This window comes from Pelodiscus sinensis, chromosome 19 (genome assembly GCF_052426305.1).
Source record: "Pelodiscus sinensis isolate ZL-2025 chromosome 19, ASM5242630v1, whole genome shotgun sequence".
Taxonomy (NCBI): domain Eukaryota; kingdom Metazoa; phylum Chordata; order Testudines; family Trionychidae; genus Pelodiscus; species Pelodiscus sinensis.
In genome coordinates, this window is record NC_143070.1 from 23,434,590 (window position 1) to 23,456,176 (window position 21,587).

The window sequence follows — 21,587 nt, forward strand, 5'->3', positions numbered from 1 at the left end:
TCACTTGCCCGTGTTGTGTTACTTATAGATTCTTTGTCATCTCTGGCTAAACCACTTTTATAATTAGTGTCAAGTTGCAAAAGCTAAATATTTCTTTAGTATGGCAATTTAAGCAAAGCAAACCCAGTGGAAGGGAATTGGTACCCCACTTTCAAACCTCCTTTTCACTGTGCAAATTTTGCTTTTTTCCTTCAGCTCCATAAGAGTAGCAGGAGCAGTGGAGACATTGTTAACATTCTTTTACTTAAACAATTTTTACACTATTATTTTTTACTAAATTTTGAGTTGCCAATTGATTGGGCCCAATTATTAATTTTGTTTTGTTTAAAGTTACACTTTTGCTTTACTTAAAATATTTTTTATTTAAAAACAATATTCTATACGCATTTGCAAAACATTAAAACAATACAAAACACCACAAAAACAACATTATGTCATGACAGAGAACCATGGTTGTTGCTTTTTTTTTTAACCTGGTACCAGTGCTTTTTGATGTTTTGCAAGACAAAGAAAATATTTCTACTTCCGTGGGGGTGGCACATTATATTTTAGAATACTTTACAGATGTCTTTGCTAATTTTGATTAGCCTGCTGTTACTCAATGGTATGCTTCTGTTTTGCACACTAGTTTTAGAGGATTTGAGTGGATTACTTTATTGTTCAATTATTAAGTTAAAGGTGGCATGTTTTAGTTTCTCTCTTGTACTGCTGATTAGGGTTTTTAACGTGTGAAGCTTCAAATTATTATGATGAGAGAATTTACTGCTAGAAACTCTTTTTTTAAAAACAAGGCATTTGCTAGTTATTATTCCAGCAATCAAAAAGATTTTTTTTCTGGAAAAGAATCATATACAATGTTACAAGCTTACTTATGGGGGACAGCGGGCCCCACATTTTTCTGAAATAAACAGGCAGTTTGTTATTCATACAACCTTGGATCTGAAAGCAAGCCAAAAGTGTATGATTTGTTTTCTTAGGGTAAGTCTACACTACAGCACTAATTTGAACTAACTTAATTCGAATTAGTTAATTCGAACTAAGCTAATTCAAACTAGTGCATCTAGACCTAAAAACTAGTTCGAATTAGCATTTTGCTAATTCGAACTATCATGTCCACATTGAGTGGACCCTGAACCGAGGTTAAGGATGGCTGGAAGCAGTGCCGGCAGGGCATCAGGTTAGGCCTGAGAGTGTGGAGCTCCAGTCTCAGGCTAGCCGAGGGCTGTGCTTAAAGGGACCCAACCCCCACCCCAGACAGACAGTTCTCAGGGGTTCCCTGCTTGCAAAGCAGTCCTGGCTTGGAGTGCCCTGAGTGCCCACACTCGGCACATCACAGCACTCGGCCATCAGCCCGGCTGCACTTGCCGCAGGCTGCCATCTGGGGGGGTGTCAATCGGGGGGCTGCAGGAGAGCTTCCACCCCGAGGAGCCTGCAGAGCCACACCAGTCCTCCCCATCGGGGGCTCGTACTCCATTCCTCCCTCACCTCCTTCCACTTACCCCTCCCTAGCCCCCCTTCCTGATGTACAAAATAAAGGGCACGTGTGTTCAAAAATAGAAACTCTCTTTATTGAACAAAACTCGGGGAGACTGGGAAAAGGAGGTGGGAGAGAGGAAGAGAGAGGGTGGGAGAGGGGAGGGCAACTAAAATGATCAGGGGTTTGGAACATGTCCCATATGAAGAGAGGCTAAAGAGACTGGGACTTTTCAGCTTAGAAAAGAGGAGACTGAGGGGGGATATGATGGAGGTCTATAAAAGCATGAGTGGTGTGGAGAGGGTGCATAAAGAAAAGTTCTTCATTAGTTCCCATAATAGAAGGACTAGAGGACACCAAAAGAAATGAATGGGTAGCAGGCTTCAAACTAATAACAGAAAGTTCTTCTTCACAAAGCAAATAGTCAACCTGTGGAACACCTTGCTGCAGGAAGCTGTGAAGGCTAGAACTATAACAGCGTTTAAAGAGAAGTTAGATCAACTCATGGAAGCTGGGTCTATGGAGTGGTATTAGCCAGGGGGTAGAAATGGTGTCCCTGGCCTCTGTTTGTGGAAGGCAGGAGATGGATGGCACGAGACAAATGGCTTGGTCATTGTCTTCGGTCCATCCCCTCCAGGGTACCTAGTGTTGGTCGCTGTCGGCGGACAGGCTACTGGGCTAGATGGACCTTTGGTCTCACCCAGTGCGGCCATTCTTATGTTTTTATGTTCTAAGATCAGGGCTCAAGGTTGGGGGTCTCACTCGACCATCTTGATTTTCATGCAAACCTGCTCCTGGGTGGCCAGGCTGGCAGCTATCCTGTCCTAGATGGCCACTTGCCTGTGCCTAGTGCGGAGGTCGTGTACATTGGAGGCTTTCCCCCAAACCTCGATGAGGTCCATGATGTCTGCACTAGACCAGGTGGGTGCCCACCTTTTGCAGTCCCGGGCAGGCTCCCGGGAGCTGCCAGCCTGGTCCTGGGAAGAGGTGGAGGGCTGGGTGGCAGCAGGTGGCTGGCTCATGCCGTGCCAGGTGCAGGGTCTGCTGGCTGGGTGCTGGCAGGCTTGCACCTGTCACGGGCACCGTAGCCAGGCCCTGCCCCTCTAAGGGCTCTGGGGCCGGGAGGGGGGCAGACAAGTTTCCCTGGCGGAGCCCAGAGTGGCCACCAGGGCAAGCCAGGGAAGGCTAGCCTCCCACTAGTTCGGATTAAGTGGCTACACAGCCCTTGATTCGAACTACTTAATTCGAACTAGGCGTTAGTCCTCGTAGAATGACGTTTACCTAGTTCGAATTAAGTGCTCCATTAGTTCGAATTAAGTTCGAACTAGTGGTTTGCATGTGTAGCGCCTATCAAAGTTAATTTAACCTTTAAGGGTGCAGCTCTTACAATAAATGTACAATGTATATATTCCATTCTTTTATGCAGTTAACCAGTTAAGTGTTAATAGCATTTCTTATCTCTCATTTTTTTAGTAGATTTAACAAAGTGTCTGTAGCCAAATATTTCAATTTGATTGTTTTAAAAGATTTCAATTTAATTTTGGGGGGGAGTCCTTTAGACTCCTTACCCAGGATTTATTTAAGTGCCTGGACGTTTTCTTATACCACTGCAGATTGGATTTCAAGGAGTAGCCAATTTTTCTTGATTTGTTTTAAATGTAATTTAAGATTTTTTTTATTTTTGTTTTTTGTGAGTCTTTTATACTCCTAATTTGAGATTCAGTTTTCCTTTTGGACACCTCCTCATACCAATTGAAAAAGGCATCCCATTGAACCTGGGGTATCTTAGATCCTATGGATTCCAAGGCACCCTTTAAGTGCACTATTTTACCTATATTAAAAGTACCTTTCACCAGAAACTGTCTAGATGAATCATTTTATGTGTACATATCCCACTTACCCAGAAACTTGCAAGTTTTAGGAGAGCAATGCACATACATATAATATGCTGGAGTCCCCTTAAGGGGGAACGGGAATCTCCTTTGACTGTCCAGTACCTATTACCTCATTTACACTGGGAAACACAGGTCCACTAGTGGGGAAGTCTGCACCGTCCAGGCATCATCCCGCGATTTCTGTCGCCAAGATGATCCTGACCCATCACTACCCAGGCATCATCTCGCAATTTCTGTCACTGAGGTGATCCTGACCCCCCGGTAATGGGATGTAGCTCAAGATAGGGAGGGGTAAATGGGGTTAGTCACCACTGAGACCTCATACCATCCAAGACTTCAACTGCTAGAGCTGCTTGCTCCTTCGCAGCAGGCAGCCACGGTGGCTAACGGATGCCCTAGGAGTCTATCCCAGGGAGACAAGACTCAATGCTCATTTCTCAGGAATCACAAACTCAGTCAGATACATTCACACACTCAACAAACGCATGATTTAACAACCGGACTTATATACCAGACTCTCCATCCAGAACGTTCTTATTTCCAAATTCCTGACAGAACTGGGTTTTTTTAAGCAGGCACACTGGTTTTGAACTGACCTGAGTTTAAAAGTTCGGATCCAGCAATTCCACCAAGCACATGAAGCCAACTGGAAGCCCTCTACTGATTCTCAAAGTAGGAATTTAAAAAACTCTCACCTTGCTTGCGGTGCCCAGAGTTAGTTAGGGAGTGGCCTATGGTTTTTCCCAAGCGAAAAACAGGATGTGTGGGGATCTGAGTCACGGCATCAGAACTGTCATGGAATAAACACATGCTAGCTTTAGGGTTCAAGACAGACAAAACCATTTTAATATCCCAGCCTAATCCGAACTAGCTACTCCGTGCCACGTGTAGCCGCACGGCACGGGGTTCGAACTAGCCGGCATTTAAAAATGGCGCCGGCTGGCTTCATGCAAATAAAGCCCAGGAAATTCAAATCCCGGGCTTCATTTCAACTGCGGATGACTACATTACCCCCGCTAGTTCGAACTAGCAGGGTAGTGTAGACATACCCTTAAAGAGAATACATTGTATACATCAATCAGCAAGTTCTTGATGCAGGATCTTAGTGGAGATGTTACAAACTGCTAGCATAAAAGTCTTTGGCATACATCGTATGTCAGGATGGGTCAGCAATCCTTCCCGTGTCTCTGTCCTTAGTAAGGATGCATCTGGGATAAGTAGCAAGACTGAAGACAAGATGGAGCCTCCCTCATGGCATTTGATATTCATTTCTGGTGTCTCCCAAGCTGGAGCTAGTGACATGGTCAAGTGACCTGTTTCATATGCCAGCAGCCATTGTGCCCTGGCTGCTTTGCAGCTTTCCACACGCATTCCTCAGATGTGCATAGGCCACCCTGAGAACCATTGTCCTTGGAGCCATACTGATTAGCATAGTAAGTCATTGGACATTCCTTCCTCATGACAGGCAGTCCATATGCAGCATCAGCAGAGCCCATAGTCATAACTCCCCATACAAAATCCAAAAAGTACATGAATACCACACATAGAATCAGCACAATATCAGCTTGCATTTGACACCTCGCATGGCCCACTCTGTACCAAATTTGGGGCAAACAGTTTCCCGTGAGTACAGCAAAGATCTTAAGGTGAGTATGCACACCTTAAAATCCAATAAAGTGACAGGGGCCTCAAGAAAGGGTTGGGGTCTTGAAGAAGGATCTGGGATGCAGAAGCAGGCAGGTGTCTGGCCTAGGGGAAGGTGCAGTGTGTGGCCAGTAGAGAGAGAGTGCAAGAAAAAAGGAGGGTGTCAGTGTAAGTTCGGAGTGCTGGCTGCTGGGGGAAAGGGAATTGAGGAGATTGGGAGGGAGTGTCTGGGAAGGAAAGCAAATATTACCTGGCTTTGGGCCCCCTTGCAGCAACATCTCCAGCCACACTGTCCTGGTCACCCCGGAGGGAGGCTCTTCTGCTGCAGCAGCAACCACACAGACTAGGACCAGCCCTGGACACCAGCGGCACCACTACTGCACCCATTCAGTCCAGGGCTAGAGGTGCTGCTGCAGCCACGCAGCCAAGAAAAAGCACCAGAGGCACCCCTGACATGGCCATGAGGACCTTGAGGCCAGCAGTGCAGTGGCTCAGTGCCTCTAGTGCCGGCCTCAGGTTGGGTGGCAAAGACTCAGCCTAGCGCTACCTCCTCCCTAGTGGCTACAAGGCATGAAGATGGGGTGGGGATTAGCTCCTTCCCCCTCAGTACATCTTCATTTGGAGGTGGGGCCTGGCACTGCCTTGTGGACAGGATCAATGTCTTAGGAAGGCTGGAGTCTGCCAACAGAGAAAATTTTGCTCACCCCCACTATAGGGTTTCTTACCTGTGTGGGATCAATTATATGCAACAAGGCTTGACCTCTAGGTATAGCATTTCCCAAAGTCAGAGCAGTTAAAGGATTTCTCTCCTGTGAGAGTTCTCATGGACAACAAGGTGTGACCTCTGACTGCACCATTTCCTAGTGTGAATGTAGGTGAATAGCTTCTTTCATATGGGTTTTCCTATGTCTAACAAGGATTGAGGTCTGACTGAAGCTTTTCCCACAGTCAGAGCAGCTGAAGGGTTTCTCCCCTGTGTGGGCTCTCACATGTCTAACAAGATGTGACCTGTGACTGAAGCTTTTCCCACAGTCAGAGCAACTGAAGGGTTTCTCTCCTGTGTGGGCTCTCCTATGGCTAACAAGGGTTGAGCTCTGACTGAAGTTTTTCCCACAATCAGAGCAGCTGAAGGGTTTCTCTCCCGTGTGAACTCTCCTATGCATAACAAGCTGTGACCGGTCACTGAATCTTTTCCCACAGTCAGAGCAATTGAAGGGTTTCTCTCCTGTGTGGGCTCTCCTATGGATAACAAGGTATGACCTGTGACGGAAGCTTTTCCCACAGTCAAAGCAGCTGAAGGGTTTCTCTCCTGTGTGGGCTCTCCTATGGATAACAAGCTGTGACTTGTCACTGAAGCTTTTCCCACAGTCAGAGCAGCTGAAGGGTTTCTCTCCTGTGTGGGTTCTCCTATGGGTAACGAGGTTTGACCGCCGATTGAAGCTTTTCCCACAGTCAGAGCAGCTGAAGGGTTTCTCTCCCGTGTGAACTCTCCTATGGATAACAAGGTATGACTGCCGACTGAAGCTTTTCCCACAGTCAGAGCAGCTGAAGGGTTTCTCTCCCGTGTGAACTCTTTTATGTCTAACAAGTTCTGACCGGTGATTGAATCTTTTCCCACAGTTAGAGCAGCTGAAGGGTTTCTCTCCTGTTTGGGCTCTTCCATGTTTAATAAGAGTTGCACAGTCACTGCAAGAACAAGGTGAATGTTGATGGATTTTCTTTTGAACAGTTTCTGTGTTTGTTTTCAACCTTCTGCTCCTGTGACTGGATTTATCCTGTCCTGCTCCTAGATGGTTTCCCTGCTGCCTTTGTAGACTATGCTGACTCTCACAAGTCTCTTCTTGTTCAGGACTCTGAGAAACATACTCTTCACATCTTTCCACTAACACCCCACATGGAGCCATTTGTTCAGGTCCTTCCTCCTGAAGGTTCCTCTCACTGTTCTCATTTAGCATCCCATCACCTGCTGGGATAGAGAGAGAAACCACATGGGAGTCATTCCTTGAGCTGAGCTGAAAGAAAAATTCTGAATGGTGAACAGAAATTGCAGGACAAACCCAAAGAATGGCTGGAAAGATTCAATAATCATGAGCCGAGTTCATCCCCTTCACCCCCATAACTCTTTCCCCATGCAGCACTCTCAAACTGGAGTTGAAGACAGGCTGAAGGGCCAGTCAGACTTGATCTCTGGTCTCTGGCTGGTACAACATCCCAGGACTCACTAATTCCATCCTCCTCCCACCCACAACCATGTTGGGAATAGCCCAGCTGACTCCCATGGGGAACTGAGCACTCTGCTGCACTCTGCAGGATACAACTCAGTCTCCCTTAGGGCCTGTTGCATACTTGGGCAGGACAGGAAGACACTGCTCATAAGGGGAGAGCTCTAAGACTTTCAGGACTGACAGATGCCTCTAGCTAGGACTCAGATTTGAGCTGACGCATGTCAGGTCTCTAGGTCTGGGAGGGAAAGGATCCAGCAGAGCTCTAGAGCCCTAGGGGCTCTGCCCATAAAGCTCTTAGCTGGGGGCTGGACTTGCCGTGCTCTTGGGCTCAGATGCTCTACTTGAGCCAGAAGGAGGCAGGGGAATTCTCTGATCAGGAAAATGAATCCTTGGCTGTCCACTTCAGGCCCTGCCTATGGTCCACACTCCTGATCCTGACTGACTGTGCCATGGTGGGCCCTGTCACCTGCCCACAACAGCGGTCGGTCCTGCAGACAGCCAGGGCAGTGTTGGTCTGCTCCTGTGGCCAGCCAAGGTGGAGATGGGATGGGATGCTTCTCTGCTGCTCGTAGATGCTCCTGCAGCTCAGCTCCCCTTTTGCAGCCTTGGTTCTACTCTGCCAGCAGCAGCAGCCCTCCTCTTGTGGCCAGTTGGGCCTGCCATTTGGTGCCTCTCTGGCTTACACAGAATCTACCAGAGGCAGGGAAGGACTCTGAGTTGGTACCTTCCTTCTAAGGGCTCAGCACAATAGCTCAAGGAGACCCTGTGGACAATAAGAGCAGCTGCACTCAGCCCCACAACTCTGATACATGCTGTTCCTGCCTGGACCCTTCCACTGACACATCTGGCCAAGGCACAACATGGGCAAGATGGCTGGAACCACAATGAGACCTTGGCTGTGGGAAGAGCAGCATCACTATTATGTCACTAAATCTCCTCTCACACAGGAGCCAGGATTACTGGGGCAGATACTGCTGATACTGGGGGTTCGGGCAATGAGGGACCCTGAACCAAACCCAACCCAGCTGCTCCAGAGCCCACCCAGCTTCTGTTACCCAAGGGGACAGGAATCCTCACCCAGCCAGCTCACAGCCTCGTAATTCTCCTGCATCACATCCCTGTAGAGGGCTCTCTGGCCCGGGTCCAGCAGGGCCCATTCCTCCCCAGAGAAATACACAGCCACCTCCTCGAAGCTCACCAGCTCTGCCACGGCCATTTCCTGTCCCCGCCTCTGCAGGCCAGGGGCTGAGCTGGAGTCAGACATGGGTGTTCTGCAGCCTGTCGGGGAAAAGGAGAATCGGAGACATTTCAAAAAGGGCTTTAATCCTTTCCACACCAAAATTTACTCACACCAAAATAATTATACTCAACAGGAGACATTAAATTGCTGGGGGAATATTATCAATGTCTCCCCTGGTCACAGACCTTCGTTTGGCATTAGTAATGCCTCTATTGTCTCCTTAAACTTTAGTCCGTATCCAGAGAGCAGCGCCTGGTACAATAATTCCCTTTTTATAGTTCCCAGCACCAGACACATCTACAACCCCACACTGGTATATAACAATAGCCTGCTACCTGGCCAGTGTGCTAGGGCAGACCTTTTTTGACCAGATCGGATCCTACAGGATCTGTAGTTCGCTTTCCAGTGCTCCATCATTAATAGCAGCTGTTGTGCTGTGTACCATGCCCCTAAAGAAAGGCCCATGGGAAGGGGGTAGTATAAGGTACCATATTCCCCTATCCTTAACAAAGAACCTGGACTATTTTTCATCTGTGAGGTAAAGACTTAGAAATACCTGCCAGTGGGTTGGACAGGATGGTGTTCCCTAGGACATGCGGTGCCTGGAGGATTAACAGTACACCCACACATTACAGCTCCAGGTATTACAAACCTTGGAAGCTTCCTGCATCGATCCAAGAGGAAATTTACTATTACCCCTCTTGTGAGACGCCCCATAGGTTTTCATCGATTTACCCGTGCATTTCTGCCTTGGTGTAACTGAACTTGAACAAGCCATAGTAAATGTGTCAGGGCAACTAGAAATAGCTTTCAACCACACTGCAGATGCCCTAGGCCTGCTCAACGAGCAGATCCAATCAGTGGCCTGCTTTGCCCTGCAAAATAGGATAGCATTAGATGCAATTTTGGCTCAACAAGGAGGAGTCTGTGCTGTAATTAATCAGTCTTGCTGTTTCTATGTAAATCAGTCAGGGCAGATTGAACAGGATGTGTCTGCCATAAAAGATGCAGTTAAAATGTTACATGCTGTAACTAAAGATGGAGAATTCTCATGGCTAAGTTGGTTAGCCTAACAGCTGGGACTCTTCTTAACTCCTTTCTTACATTCTATCATAACCACTGTTTTGATTATTTTGATTGTAATAATTGCCTTTTGTATAATATTGTGTGTTGTCAGATGCTTGGTTAATGCAGCCATTTCCTCTGCACACATTCGATATACAGCGCTGGGAAAAGATCCCAGCCAATTCCTCGACCCCAAGCCCTCTAATCAGGCCATTGGGTACTTTTAGATTCCTCCAAGGTGGGCTAGAGGTGCTGGCACACCACCATCTTGCATTCCTGGGACTGGTGTGTCGTATTAGGAGGTGGAATGTAGCCAGACAGGCCCCCCCTGTCACATCCATCTTGTTTGCCCCTCTGAAGTGCCTGGAGAATGCAGGGCAGAGAGAAGCAATAAAATCAGCATAGCCTTTGAAGCCTCGATGCGAGGCCAGGATATGCCGGCTCATCTGACCCTGGGTAAGCTGAAAACATAGATATGAGAAAGAACGATTAAGGCAATAAGCTGACCTCGAAGCTGTGAGAACTGCCCTGGCTGACACCTATATTGATACGATCACACACAGTTGTCCCTGGGAGAGGAATCTCCCACTGAGAAAAGAATGCCCAGTTCTCCCAATTTAGTTCTCTCTCTTACAAGTTTAAATTTAGTTCACAACTTCCTTGTAAGAACTGGTGTCACAAAGACGGACCAGCACCATTTGGCATCACAGATAAGAAAGAGAAATACGTGACCCCATGGGTATAAAGATGAGTCCAGCAGCACACTCACTTTGAGCATCAATCTACCATCTATCTGCTGGTCGGGTTAGGAGATTGACCTCCCGAGGTCCACAGGGACGCCCACCTCGTATTTCGTCTTTCCGAGGAATTGAGGGACCGATCCTGGCCTGACACGCTGGGACCGAGCAATGCAGGAGGGGGTAAAAATTGTACCCGTATGTGTCCTTTTGTTTTAGTGCATGCATAGAATAGAGCTCTTTAAAGATTAAGCTGTCACTTGGTACCATTATTTCTAATTTCTATCTTCCTTCTTCCTGTGTAACCATAAGATCTGTTATTACTAGCAGTTAAGAAATAGAGCAATAGCCATTGTAACCATATGATTTATAAGCCTCTTTAATAAACCTGAAACTGTTTAAGCTGTAACCTGACTCCTTCAGTTGCTGTAATAGAACCAAGCACAATTTAAAAGAACTTCAGCCAGTCATAGACAGATATAGGAAGAGCTGGGTCATTTGGATCATGTCGCTTCCAGAGGACAGATCTGTAGGGGCATCTCTCAGTCTTCCCTAGGCTGCCCGCTGCGAAGGGATCCTGTATCCTAGCAGTTAATATCTGAGATGTAATAAGCTCTTCCTATAAACTCTGGGGCATCTGTCAGCCTGTTGGCTGCCCTCCGCGAAGGGATCCCGATCCTAGCGGACAAAGACATGGACGTTAAACTCCTCGGGGTGCCCGTCAGTCTCTCGTAGACTGCCCACTGCGACGGGGCCTTGTGTCCCAGCAGTTGAAGACTCGGGTGTAACACACACACACACACACACACTGCCCTGACCATCGGCTGACACAGGGGGAGAAGGGGAATTGGAGACATTACAAAAAGGGCTTTAATCCTCTCCACACCCCAATTCTGCCCAGGCTCTGTTGCTGGTGACACACATGCTGGAATGTGAAGTTTTGGGCAAACGCTGAGTCTAGATATTCCATAAACACCACACATGATTTAGATCGGAAAGCCATATTTATTTTTCTCAATATCTGGCTTCAGTTACATTATCTTGCCTGCAACAATGGGATTCAGTTCTCAGCACCCAATGTTTCTGCTAACAAGCCACATATTCATCTGCCTGAACATGGAGATAGGTTTAATTTAATTTGGGCTGCAGTATTTATAATCCTTAGTCTTCATGCATTGATTTGCAGCCCAAACTTTGGTACTCTCATCTGACACAGACTTTATAAACTCTCTCCACAACAGAGAGGAAGTGAAGTTAATATGAGTATTCAGATGCATATTATTAAACACATGTGCTGAGTGTTTGCAGGATAAGACCTTAAAATTCATGAATTAATGGCATCAGAAGCTATCCTTACGCATGCAGTCTGTCCCCTCTGCGGCACAAGCACAAGGGGACTCTGCAGACACTAAGAGCAGCTGCACCCAGCCCCACAACTCTGATACCTGCCGTTCCTGCCTGGGCCCTTCCACTGACACCTCTGGCCAAGGCACAACATGGGCAAGATGGCTGGAACCACAATGAGACCTTGGCTGTGGGAAGAGCAGCACCACTATTATGTCACTGAACCTCCTCTCACACAGGAGCCAGGATTACTGGGGCAGATACTGCTGATATTGGGGGTTCGGGCAATGAGGGACCCTGAATCAAACCCAACCCAGCTGCTCCAGAACCCACCCAGCTTCTGTTACCCAAGGGGACAGGAATCCTCACCCAGCCAGCTCACAGCCTCATAATTCTCCTGCATCACATCCCTGTGGAGGGCTCTCTGGCTCGGGTCCAGCAGAGACCATTCCGCCTCAGAGAAATACACAGCCACGTCTTCGAAGGTCACTGGCTCCAACATGGCCATTTCCTGTCCCCGCCTCTGCAGGCCAGGGGCTGAGCTGGAGTCAGACATGGGTGTTCTGCAGCCTGTCGGGGAAAAAGAGAATCAGAGACATTTCAAAAAGGGCTTTAATCCTTTCCACACCAAAATTTACTCACACCAAAATAATTATACTCACCAGGAGACATTAAATTGCTGGGGGAATATTATCAATGTCTCTCTTGGTCACAGACCTTTGTTTGGCATTAGTAATGCCTCTATTGTCTCCTTAAACTTTAGTCCGTATGCAGAGAGCAGCGCCTGGTACAATAATTCCCTCTTTATAGTTCCCAGCACCAGACACATCTACAACCCCATACTGGTATATAACAATAGCCTGCTACCTGGCCAGTGTGGTAGGACAGACCTTTTTCAACCAGATCAGATCCTACAGGATCTGTTGTTTGCTCTCCAGTGCTCCATCTTTAATAGCAGCTATTGTGCTGTGTACCATGCCCCTAAAGAAAGGGGGTGGTATAAGGGACCATATTCCCCTATCCTTAACAAAGAACCTGGACTATTTTTCATCTGTGTGGTAAAGGCTTAGATATACCTGCCAGTGGGTTGCACAGGATGGTGTTCCTAGGATATGCAGTCTGTACCCTCTGTGGCACAAGCCTGTGAAGTAGTGGGGGGGAACTTGCTAACTCACTGGCCACTGTCTCTAGCAGCACCGAGCAAGACAGGCGATGAGTCACTATGCAAAAAGGGTATCTCAACCTGTCTGACCAGCTACCCCCCATGGAGAGGAACAAGGAAGGTGGATGCTGCCCTGGCTGGGGGGCAGGGCTGGAGGAGAGTTAGTTTAGTTTCTGTCTGGGAGCATGGAGAAAGCAGCCTCAGCAACAAGCTGGGGGGTATAGAAGCCGGACCCCCCCCATATCAAGGGGGGCTGAGGCATCCTAGGCCTGTCCTGTAACCTGGTGATATCTGGGCTGTGCTGTATTCTGGAGAGGCAATAAACTCCCTCTGTTCTACCGGCTGGTGGAGTCTGTTCGTGCCCTTTCGGGGGTGCAGGAGGCAGGGGACCCCAACGCGCCATCACACTCATTACACTTAGTCCAGCTACCCAGGCACAGAGCTCTGTTCCCCCACAGCATGTTTTCTAGAAAGTCGCCCAGTGTTGATATGAACACATCAAGAGATATTTAAAGAAAAGTTAATTTAGAGAACCAGCTGAGTGGACAAATAAGGGGCTGAGGGTTTCTGACCATGAAGAGCTTTTTGCATACTTGAATGCAGGAAGAGAACAAAGAGTTTGGATATGTGGAGTGGGGGGCAGAGAGAGGTTGGGGTGCCAGATGCAGGCTTTAGCCAGGAGACTTACCAGAGTGACTCCCGACCAGCAGCCAAGCACCTCTCTGAGGCAGGCAGGGAGCCTGCCTAATCCTTGCAAAGGCTGCGGGGCCATGTGGGTGTGTGAATAACTATGAGCCAGAGGGGAGGGGGCACATTGCTTCCTTTCTGGCCAGAAACCAGCCAATGAGATTGTCTTGGGGGTGGAAGCAGTCCCTGATGCCTTCCCGCTTCACCTCCAGGCTCGCCTTCGCTTTTAGTGGCTTGCAGGTGGGAAGTGGGAAGCACGGAAGAAGCCCATGAGTCACCAAGCATCAGTGGGCCAGATCCGATGGCCTGGCGAGCTAGATACGGCCCCTGGGCTGTATTTTGCCCATGCCTGCTCTAGACTGTAGAGCCCTTGGGGATCCAGCAGTTTCTCGCCATGAACAAACTGATACCGTGGAAGCCAGACAGCTCTCAGCCTTTTTATTGTTTGAAACCAACCCCAGATTGAAACTGAGCAGTGAAATCCTAGCCTGAAGGGTGCCGTCCGTTGTGAGATTGAACTTCACCCCTTTAGCATCACACTCTGTAGATCAGTGATTCTCAAAGTGTCTGCAGATCCCCATGCAGTGCCCCTGGGGCTCCTCACTGATCAGTGGGTGAGATTTAGGGCTGTGCTCACCATGGTCACTGGGTCTGGTTGGTAACTTCAATGACAATCCCATGAAGATGTTTTCACTGGAATTTTCTCATTTAAAGAATCTCCACCTGCAAACTCACCTTGTCTGAACGCTCCCAGGGATTTTCCTCTTGCTCTCTCCAGTGCAGAGGGCAGAGTATCTGGTGGGGGAAGGGATAAGAGAGGTGAAATTCCAGGCTCTCCTCTATATAACAATGTCCTCACACTGAACTCTGCATTTCACTTGTATCAGAGACCAGACAGACACACACACAAGTGTTTAGTATGAAAAGGTCTGAAACCTTCCGTGTCCTCTCTCGCTTGGGCACCTCCCAGCAACGGAGCCAACATCTCTGCAGCCTCATTCACGCTCCAGGAGACACAAACTGAAAGTGAGATTTACTTTTTCCTCCTCATCCCCTCCCACCTGGTTTCTCTGTCACTTACCACCTCTCCTCATAACCTAGAGCTGCGCTGGGGGAACACGTTGTTATGACATTAACTTTACCTATTTTGATCCCTTGACACCAACGGGAGGTTTAGAGTTTGCAAACCCCTGGCTCTATTTGCAAGCAGTTGGGTCTGTTCGCTCAGTGTCTCTAAGAAGAGCAGCATGATGTGGCCGTCATTCTCCATGTGGGAATCGAGGCAGGGGAAGGTTGGCTTCAGAGGCCAGATTCAATAGTTTCTAATACCTTTATTATTGAGTCTTGATGGCCAATCCTTCACTCCTTGCCCTGGGCTGAATGTGCCCAGTGCCCAGCAGTGACAGACCCATATTCCAGCCCCACAGTCCCGAGGCAGCCAGTCCCCAGGGAGGTGACAGCTCTAGGAAATATCTGAAGTCAGACTGTGCCCCTGAATGGGGGATTCCAGAGTCTGCTGTGCAAGGGTGAGATCCTCAGAATTAAGTGAGTCAGAGACATTTCTATCCAACATCTGGCTGTAGAGCCCTGGGGAGATGTGGTGCCAACATCAGCTCCAAGCTCTTTCCCTGCGCTGTGCAGTATGACAGGAGTGTGAGCCACCTACCTGCTCAAGCTGTTTCTTAAGTCCTAGAGAAAAGAGTGAGAAAAGAATCTCAGCTGCACTGGGCACACACAAGGAAGGGATTTTGCAAACATGGGAACAAGGGGCCCTGCCCTGGCCCCAGGGCCATGGATCCCCTGAGCGAATGGGGCTTTGCCATCTCTAATAGCTCTGTGCCTGTGACTCTGCAAAGCACAAGGGTCACTCGCATGGCATCAATGCACCCGCCGAGTTACACCCAGATCTGACGGCTGGACTCCAGCGCTTGTTATTCAGGAGCCTATCGTCCTTGTGTGGGGAGCTGGGGATGTTGCTCTCTCAGTCTCACCTGCAGGAATTCACTCCCTGGCTTCTGACACTTCCGCTCCAGCTCACTGATCCACTCGCTGAGACGGGAAATCTGAGCAGAGAGTTTCCTGACAGTGTCAGCCTGGAGCCTCCCAATCTGCTCATTCAGCTTCTCCAGCTGGGCCAGCAGGAGTCGCTCTTCTTCCTCCAGGAACTGCCGCAGCTGCTGAAACTCAGGCACAATCTTCGGCCTCTCGGCTTGTGTCGAGCATGAGCGTCTGGAAGCACCGACAGCCAGAGACAGACGGGCCAACAGGCCCTGCGTTGAATGTGCAACATTCAGCCACAGAGAGGCAGCAGTGAGCTGGTCTGAGGCCCCTGCCCGGCTGGAGCAGCCCCCCACAGGCAGCACAGGAAGGTGGGTCACAGCCCTGACCCCAGCCCAGCTGTGCCCCTTCCCCAACTCCCACAAGCCGAGCTGCAGCCTCCCCGCCCCCCACCTGGCCAACTCCCCGCCTGTGTGAGCCCCTCTCACAAACCCCTCCCACTGAGGCCCTGCCCCACAACCCTCCTCCCCCCGCCGGAACGAAGGCGCAGCCGCGCACCCAGCAGGGGCCGCTCCACAGACACGTGGGCGGGGGAGGAGGGGGCGGGTCAGGAGCGAGGCCCCCGGCAGCCATAGGCCCGTCCGCAAAGCTCGCACATGCGCAGTGCGGGGCTCTCCCAGCTGCCGGGAGCAGAGGGAGCGCACGGGAGCCAATGAGGCGCCGCAGAGGGAAACAAACAAACAAACAAGCAGCCCCGCCCTCCAGGCAACGCAGAGCCCCGCCCTCCCAGCAACACAGAGCCCCGCCCTCCCAGCAACGCAGAGCCCCGCCCACCTCACTCTGCTCCTCGCTCCCCCGAAGCAGCGCGGCGAATAAGGGCACCAAGGGCTGCCTGAGGGCGCGCGGCGCATGCGCAGTGATCACAGAGAAGTTCACTGACTCCCTCTGCTCGCTCGCGGAGTCAGACGCTGCTGCGGGCCGGGAGTGACGGGCGGGGAAGCACGAAAACCCGGCCCCGGCCGTACTGAATGGAGGGGCCCGATGAGATCGCGCATGCGCAGAGGTTCAGTGACTCCGCTGGGAGTCCAGCGCCAGGGCTTAGGTCAGACCGGGAGCTTCCTGGCCTCGCCCCGTCTTCCTGGCAAGTCCCTCGCTGCTCCGCCCGGCTCCTGGGCTCTGCCCCACGCGTGTCCCTGGCTGCCGGGCTGCTCCCCCCCGCGGGCCATGGAGCTGCGGGGCGATGGCTCCAGCTCCTCTGGGTTCCTGTGCAGTCGGATTGACCCGCCCCCCCCCGGCTGTAGGAACCGCCCCCCCCCCAATAGCAACCCCCCCCCCCCCCCCGTGATTCTCTGCCGGCCTGTTGCTGCTGGGGGCTGGGATCACACCTGCCCCCCCCCCCCCCTTTGCTGCTTCTCCTGTTCCCGGCCCGGCAGCCCCTGGCAGTGCGCTGGGAGCCGGGACATTCCCACCCCAGTGTGGCCCCTCCCCCCTCCGACTGGCCCAGGGACACAGGCTGGAATAGGGGAGGGGTCTGTCAGTTCCCCTCCTGCCTCTCTCCAGCTTTTCCTCCAGGATTGGGTGGTCCTGGTGGCTGGGACCTTCCCATTCCCAGCCCCATGTGCTGCTGCCCCTCCTCCACCTGTCACCAGCCCCTAGGGCAGGGGTGCAGTGTTCCCACGGATACGGGATACTCCTGTCACAAGGAGCCACCTCTGCCTTTGCCCATCCCCCTCGGGGGCCCCAGAACAGGAGGCCAAGGGCCCCTCCCACTGTTGACTGTGGGCAGGTCTGGCCTGGCCTCTTTCTCCCCAGTTCCCCCTGCCCCTCCCCATTCCCCCTGGGCTCTGCCCCCCACCCTGGCCAGAAGCTGGAGCCCTGCACAGAGAGGAGAAGCCCTGAGGTGCCAATACAGCTGGGACCATCACAGGACCATCCCCCTGGAAGTGGGGGGGGGGGATCAAAAGCTGCCCCTGGCTCTGCCTAGGACAGATGGAGGGTCCATGGATCCCCCGCTGCCCAGACAGCTCTTACTGTGACGTGAATGGGGTAAGAACCACAGGGGCAGTTGAGGGGAGCCTCAGACTTTCCACGTGCTCTGGCTGGCGGGGGAGGACATGGGCTGGGGCTGTTCATGGGCCCCCCCACCAGTGTTCCCTGTAAGCTGAGCGCTTGGGCAGCCACTCAGGAGCAATTCAGGTGCTGCCCGGCCGATTAGCAGAGTCCCCACAGCCAGCTGCCTGTGTCTGAGTGGTGCACATCTGCACCTGCCTTATTGCATAGAACAACATTTATTCCACACATATATGGAAACAAATTTGAAGGAACTCTGCCCCCACCCCAGCAGGACACCCTGAGTGACAGATAGCCTGCTCCCTCCCAAAGCCCCACAACACTCTGGTTTCTGCCCGTCCCAAAGGAGCGTTTGCCCCAAGTCACTGGCACCTCCGGGCTGAAAGCAAACCCAGCGCCTGTAGCTAGTCCTATGGCACCATCACCAATGATTTACTGGCCCAGAGAAGGGAATGAAAGTTACTCACAGGGCGAACACACCAGCCGGACATGCACACGGTGCGCTCCTGCCTGGCCCAGGGAATAGAGGAGCCTCTGGTGAACCAGCTTGGTGTGTCCTGTAGCACCAGCCCACCAGCTGCAGATCTCTCAGTTTGTGCCTAACCCTCCCCCCGCTATCCTCTTCACTCCCTGCCCCACCCCCAGCGTCTGAGCTTGGGAGAGAGAAATTTCTTCCTGCCCTGGCTTGTCCTTCCCTCCCCCAGAGCTCACACTGATAAGAGGCTTTGGGGCCCAGCTCCTCTTCAAGGGCAGCTGGAGGAGGGGAGCAGCCAACAGAGTCTTATGCTCCACGGTGGCTTGTCTGGTGTCTGGAGCTTCCTGTGCCAGACAGGAGATGCCCCCTCCCCCATTCCCTGGACACACCAGGGTCTCACACTTGGCTCTGCCCCTCTCCTGGCCTTGGGCTGCTCCCAGTGTCACAACAAACCCTGGTACAGCCCCTGAGAAATCCCTTCCCAACAGGCTCTTGGCCAAAAAATCTCCCCTTGCTCCTCACACCGACCTGCCCTGTTGCCAGGGCTACCCCACTGACAGCCCCGCAGCACAAAGTGTCTGTGCAGGCCCCACACCTCAGCCCCCTGCCCGCTGCTCTTATTTCAGTCACATCCCCGCCTGCCTTCCCCTCGCTGTGTCTGTGCCAGAGTCGCGCCGGCGCCGGGCTCCCCAGAGGCTGCAGAAGGGAAATAAACCCCCGTGCACAGGCAGGAGGAAAAGTCTGGGGGCCACATTCACCGGCCCTGAGGGGCTGAGACCCATCGCCAGGCACCTCACTGACCAGCGCCTGCCCAGTCACAGGATGCGCCGGGAACCACCCAGCCTGAGCTGGGCCCATGGGCTTCCTGGGCAGGGAAAGGGGAGAGACGCCCCCTCAGGATGGGCCCCACACACGCCAGTGTGCTAGCTGGGAGCTGCTGGAGCCAGCCAATGGGAGCCCCCCAAAGAGCGTGCGGCCTAAGCCCCGGCTCTCATGGAGCTTGGTGACTCATGCTGCAGTAGACAGGTGCTGAGCTCTGCCTAGGAACCCCTCTCCCGGGGCCAGGGGCCAGTAGCCAAACATGAACCCCATCTTGTTCCCCCCCTACCCTACCCCACCCCACCCCACCCCACCCCGGAGAGCAAGAGAAAAGCAGTCAGCCTTTGATGCCCTGGGAACGCAGGTGTGCTGCCTGTCCCTGACTCTACCATAAACAGAAACCAGACAGTAAATGGGCTAGCTGACGACTGGGCGGCCTCCCACCGCACTGATGGCTAGTACCAGTAATTGACACGCCTGCACTGTCTCAGGAGAGGAATCTTCGCCCATCACATACCAGAGGTGCCCATTGTCTGCACTTTCCCAGGTGTGAATTATGCTTTGCACCCTTCGTGGGAAACTTGGCGTTCAAAGCCATTTTTCCTAATTGGCCACTTGAGACCAGGAAGAAGCCGACGTGACCCAAGGGGTATAAAGTGGGTTTAGTAGCCCACCCCATTTGAGCTCCAATCACCTACACCTGCTGGCAGGTATTGATTGTCTCCCCAGGTCCGTGGGATACCCAACCTCGCCCTACTTCTTCCCGAGGGATTGAGAGAAAGACGCTGGCCACGCCAAGTCTGGAATGCAGGGGTGAGAATTATACCTGCAATGTGTTTCTTTATGTGTACACTTTAATTGTTACTATGTTATAAGTTTAGTTCCTCTATTATAGTTTCTTAAGTCAAACTGCTTTATCTCTATTGTAAAACTGCCTTTGGTAAGGTCACTTAGCCATAAATTGTGGAACCCAATTAACTTGTCAATCAAACCGCAGGGAGTCTTTGTATCTATCTGTAACTACAAAAAAACACTTAACTTCTATTAGAATGGCCGTACCCTTTTTTGTAAACTCCGGTATCTTGTTAGGCTGTCAAAAACACTTAAGAAAACTTTCTCCTTAATGGAAGCACTCCGAGTGGCCATTTTGTTTCATTGGAAACCTGCGGTCAGCAATTATCCAATCAAACCGCAGGAAAATCATTAGCTTGTCAAACAAAGGTGCAACAGCCATTTTGCTTCATTCATAAATTGGGTGGCCATTTTTAAAGCCCTGAGAAATCATTTTCCTGACAATCAAATCGCCGCGGTTTGCTTTCGGACAGCTGCCTAAATTAAAGTAAAAATAAGTTGGTGCCCTCATTCACTTATATATATTGAACCAAGTTTTCTTTATTTTCTTTCTTCTTTCTCCTACAAATAAGCCAGTGCATGTCAAGTTTCTGACTTGAACCCGTGCTGCTGTACCCGAACCGAACACAAACAAAAGAACTCCAGCCGGTCATAAGGGACAGATACATGCAGAGATGGGCATTCGGATAGTGTCGCTTCCAGAGGACAGAGCCGTTGGGGCATCTCTCAGCCTCCCCAGGGTGCCCGCTGCGAAGGGATCATGTATCCTAGCAGTAAAAATCTGAGGTGTAATAAGCTCTCCCTGTAAACTTCTTGGGGTGCCCGTCAAGCTTCTCCAGGTTGGCCGCAGCAAAGGGACCCCGGTCCCAGCAGTTGAAGTCTCGGGTGTATAACACACACACACACACACACACCTCCATGACCACTGGCTGACAGGGGCCCAGGCACCCTTGATGCACCCTGGGCCAAGGAATTAGGCCGGAGCCTCATGCACCTGGAGTGGGTAGAGGAGGGACAGGGGCCCACCTGAGAGCTTTCAGCCCCCGGGTTAGTCCCTGGGGTGCAGGATCCTCATCCCCTCCTGTCTCTGCCAGGTGGGGAAACTGAGGCAGGGTCTCCGTAGCTGGGGGCAGAAGTTATGAGGGTGGGGGAGGAATGTTGTCAGGGGATGGGGGCAGAGGGAGGGATGAGGGAGGCAGGTATCTGGTTTGGGACTGGAAGCCCCTGGCCCAACAGGCTCCTGGAGGCGCCAGGTTGCACCGCTGGCCGGGCTGTGGAATGTCCAGTTTGCAGCTCCTCAAGCTCCCTGCCAGCCCCTGCACAGACCGTGGGGCAGCCCCTGAGCTGGCATGTCCGGCTCTTTGCATTGAGACAATTGGGGGGTGGGGAATGTGCTACCCACTGCCTGCCCACAGGTACGGCCCCATCGACTGGGCCAGGGCTGGTCAGGAACTTCTCCTGGGCAGCGCGGTGAGCAGGGTGGCCACTGGCGAGGCTCCCAGGAAGGCACCCCTGGCCCCTCTCTTCTGCACCCCCCCGTTCCGCCAGAGACTGGCTGGCGAGGCTGCCCCAATGCCAGCCCCACTGCTCAGTGTGGTGCAGTCATGGGGCCAAGGGCAGGAGTGTCCTTGGGTGTGGGGAGCAGACGGGAGTTGGGTGGGGGGCCTGGAGTGCAGGGGGAAGGAGGGAAAGATAGGGGAATGGGCCAGGCCATGTTTGGCTTGTGGGGGGTACAGCCTCTCTCAGGCTTCTCTACCTGCCCCACCCCTCAATTTCTGTTCCCAGCGTGGCCCTTGGACTGAAAAGTTTGCCAAGCCCTGAACTAGCACCACATGAGTGTCCAGAAGCGTGGCCCCTTCCCACCCCCGCTGTGTCGCTCCTTCTCCCACCTCCTGCCCCA

The 21,587-nt window shown here is 51.6% G+C and overlaps 1 protein-coding gene across 3 annotated transcripts; it reads right to left on the reverse strand.

The window, feature by feature from the left end:
- Positions 1-1,546: 1,546 nt before the first annotated feature.
- On the reverse strand, positions 1,547-15,880 carry LOC142821503 (uncharacterized). Of its 3 annotated transcripts, none has more exons than XM_089771097.1 (5): positions 15,140-15,880; positions 14,209-14,268; positions 11,994-12,194; positions 8,316-8,516; positions 1,547-6,979 (listed from the first exon to the last, which is right to left on the reverse strand). In XM_089771097.1, exons 3-5 carry the CDS (start codon positions 12,178-12,180, stop codon positions 5,874-5,876), a joined length of 1,494 nt encoding a protein of 497 aa, XP_089627223.1. In that variant the 5' UTR covers positions 12,181-12,194; positions 14,209-14,268; positions 15,140-15,880; the 3' UTR covers positions 1,547-5,873. The 3 variants fall into 3 exon arrangements, with proteins under 3 accessions (XP_089627223.1, XP_075768749.2, XP_075768748.2); XM_075912634.2 differs by having other exon boundaries at positions 15,465-15,542; XM_075912633.2 differs by having other exon boundaries at positions 14,209-15,880.
- Positions 15,881-21,587: the final 5,707 nt, after the last annotated feature.

Coding starts and splice junctions, on each gene's coding strand:
- LOC142821503 (XM_089771097.1), bottom strand. CDS start 12,180: ATGTCTGACTCCAGCTCAGCCCCTGGCCTGCAGAGGCGGGGACAGGAA. Junction 8,517..11,993: donor TGAGGCTGTGAGCTGGCTGG/GTGAGGATTCCT, acceptor TTTCCCCGACAG/GCTGCAGAACACCCATGTCT. Junction 6,980..8,315: donor CGAGGCTGTGAGCTGGCTGG/GTGAGGATTCCT, acceptor TCTCTATCCCAG/CAGGTGATGGGATGCTAAAT.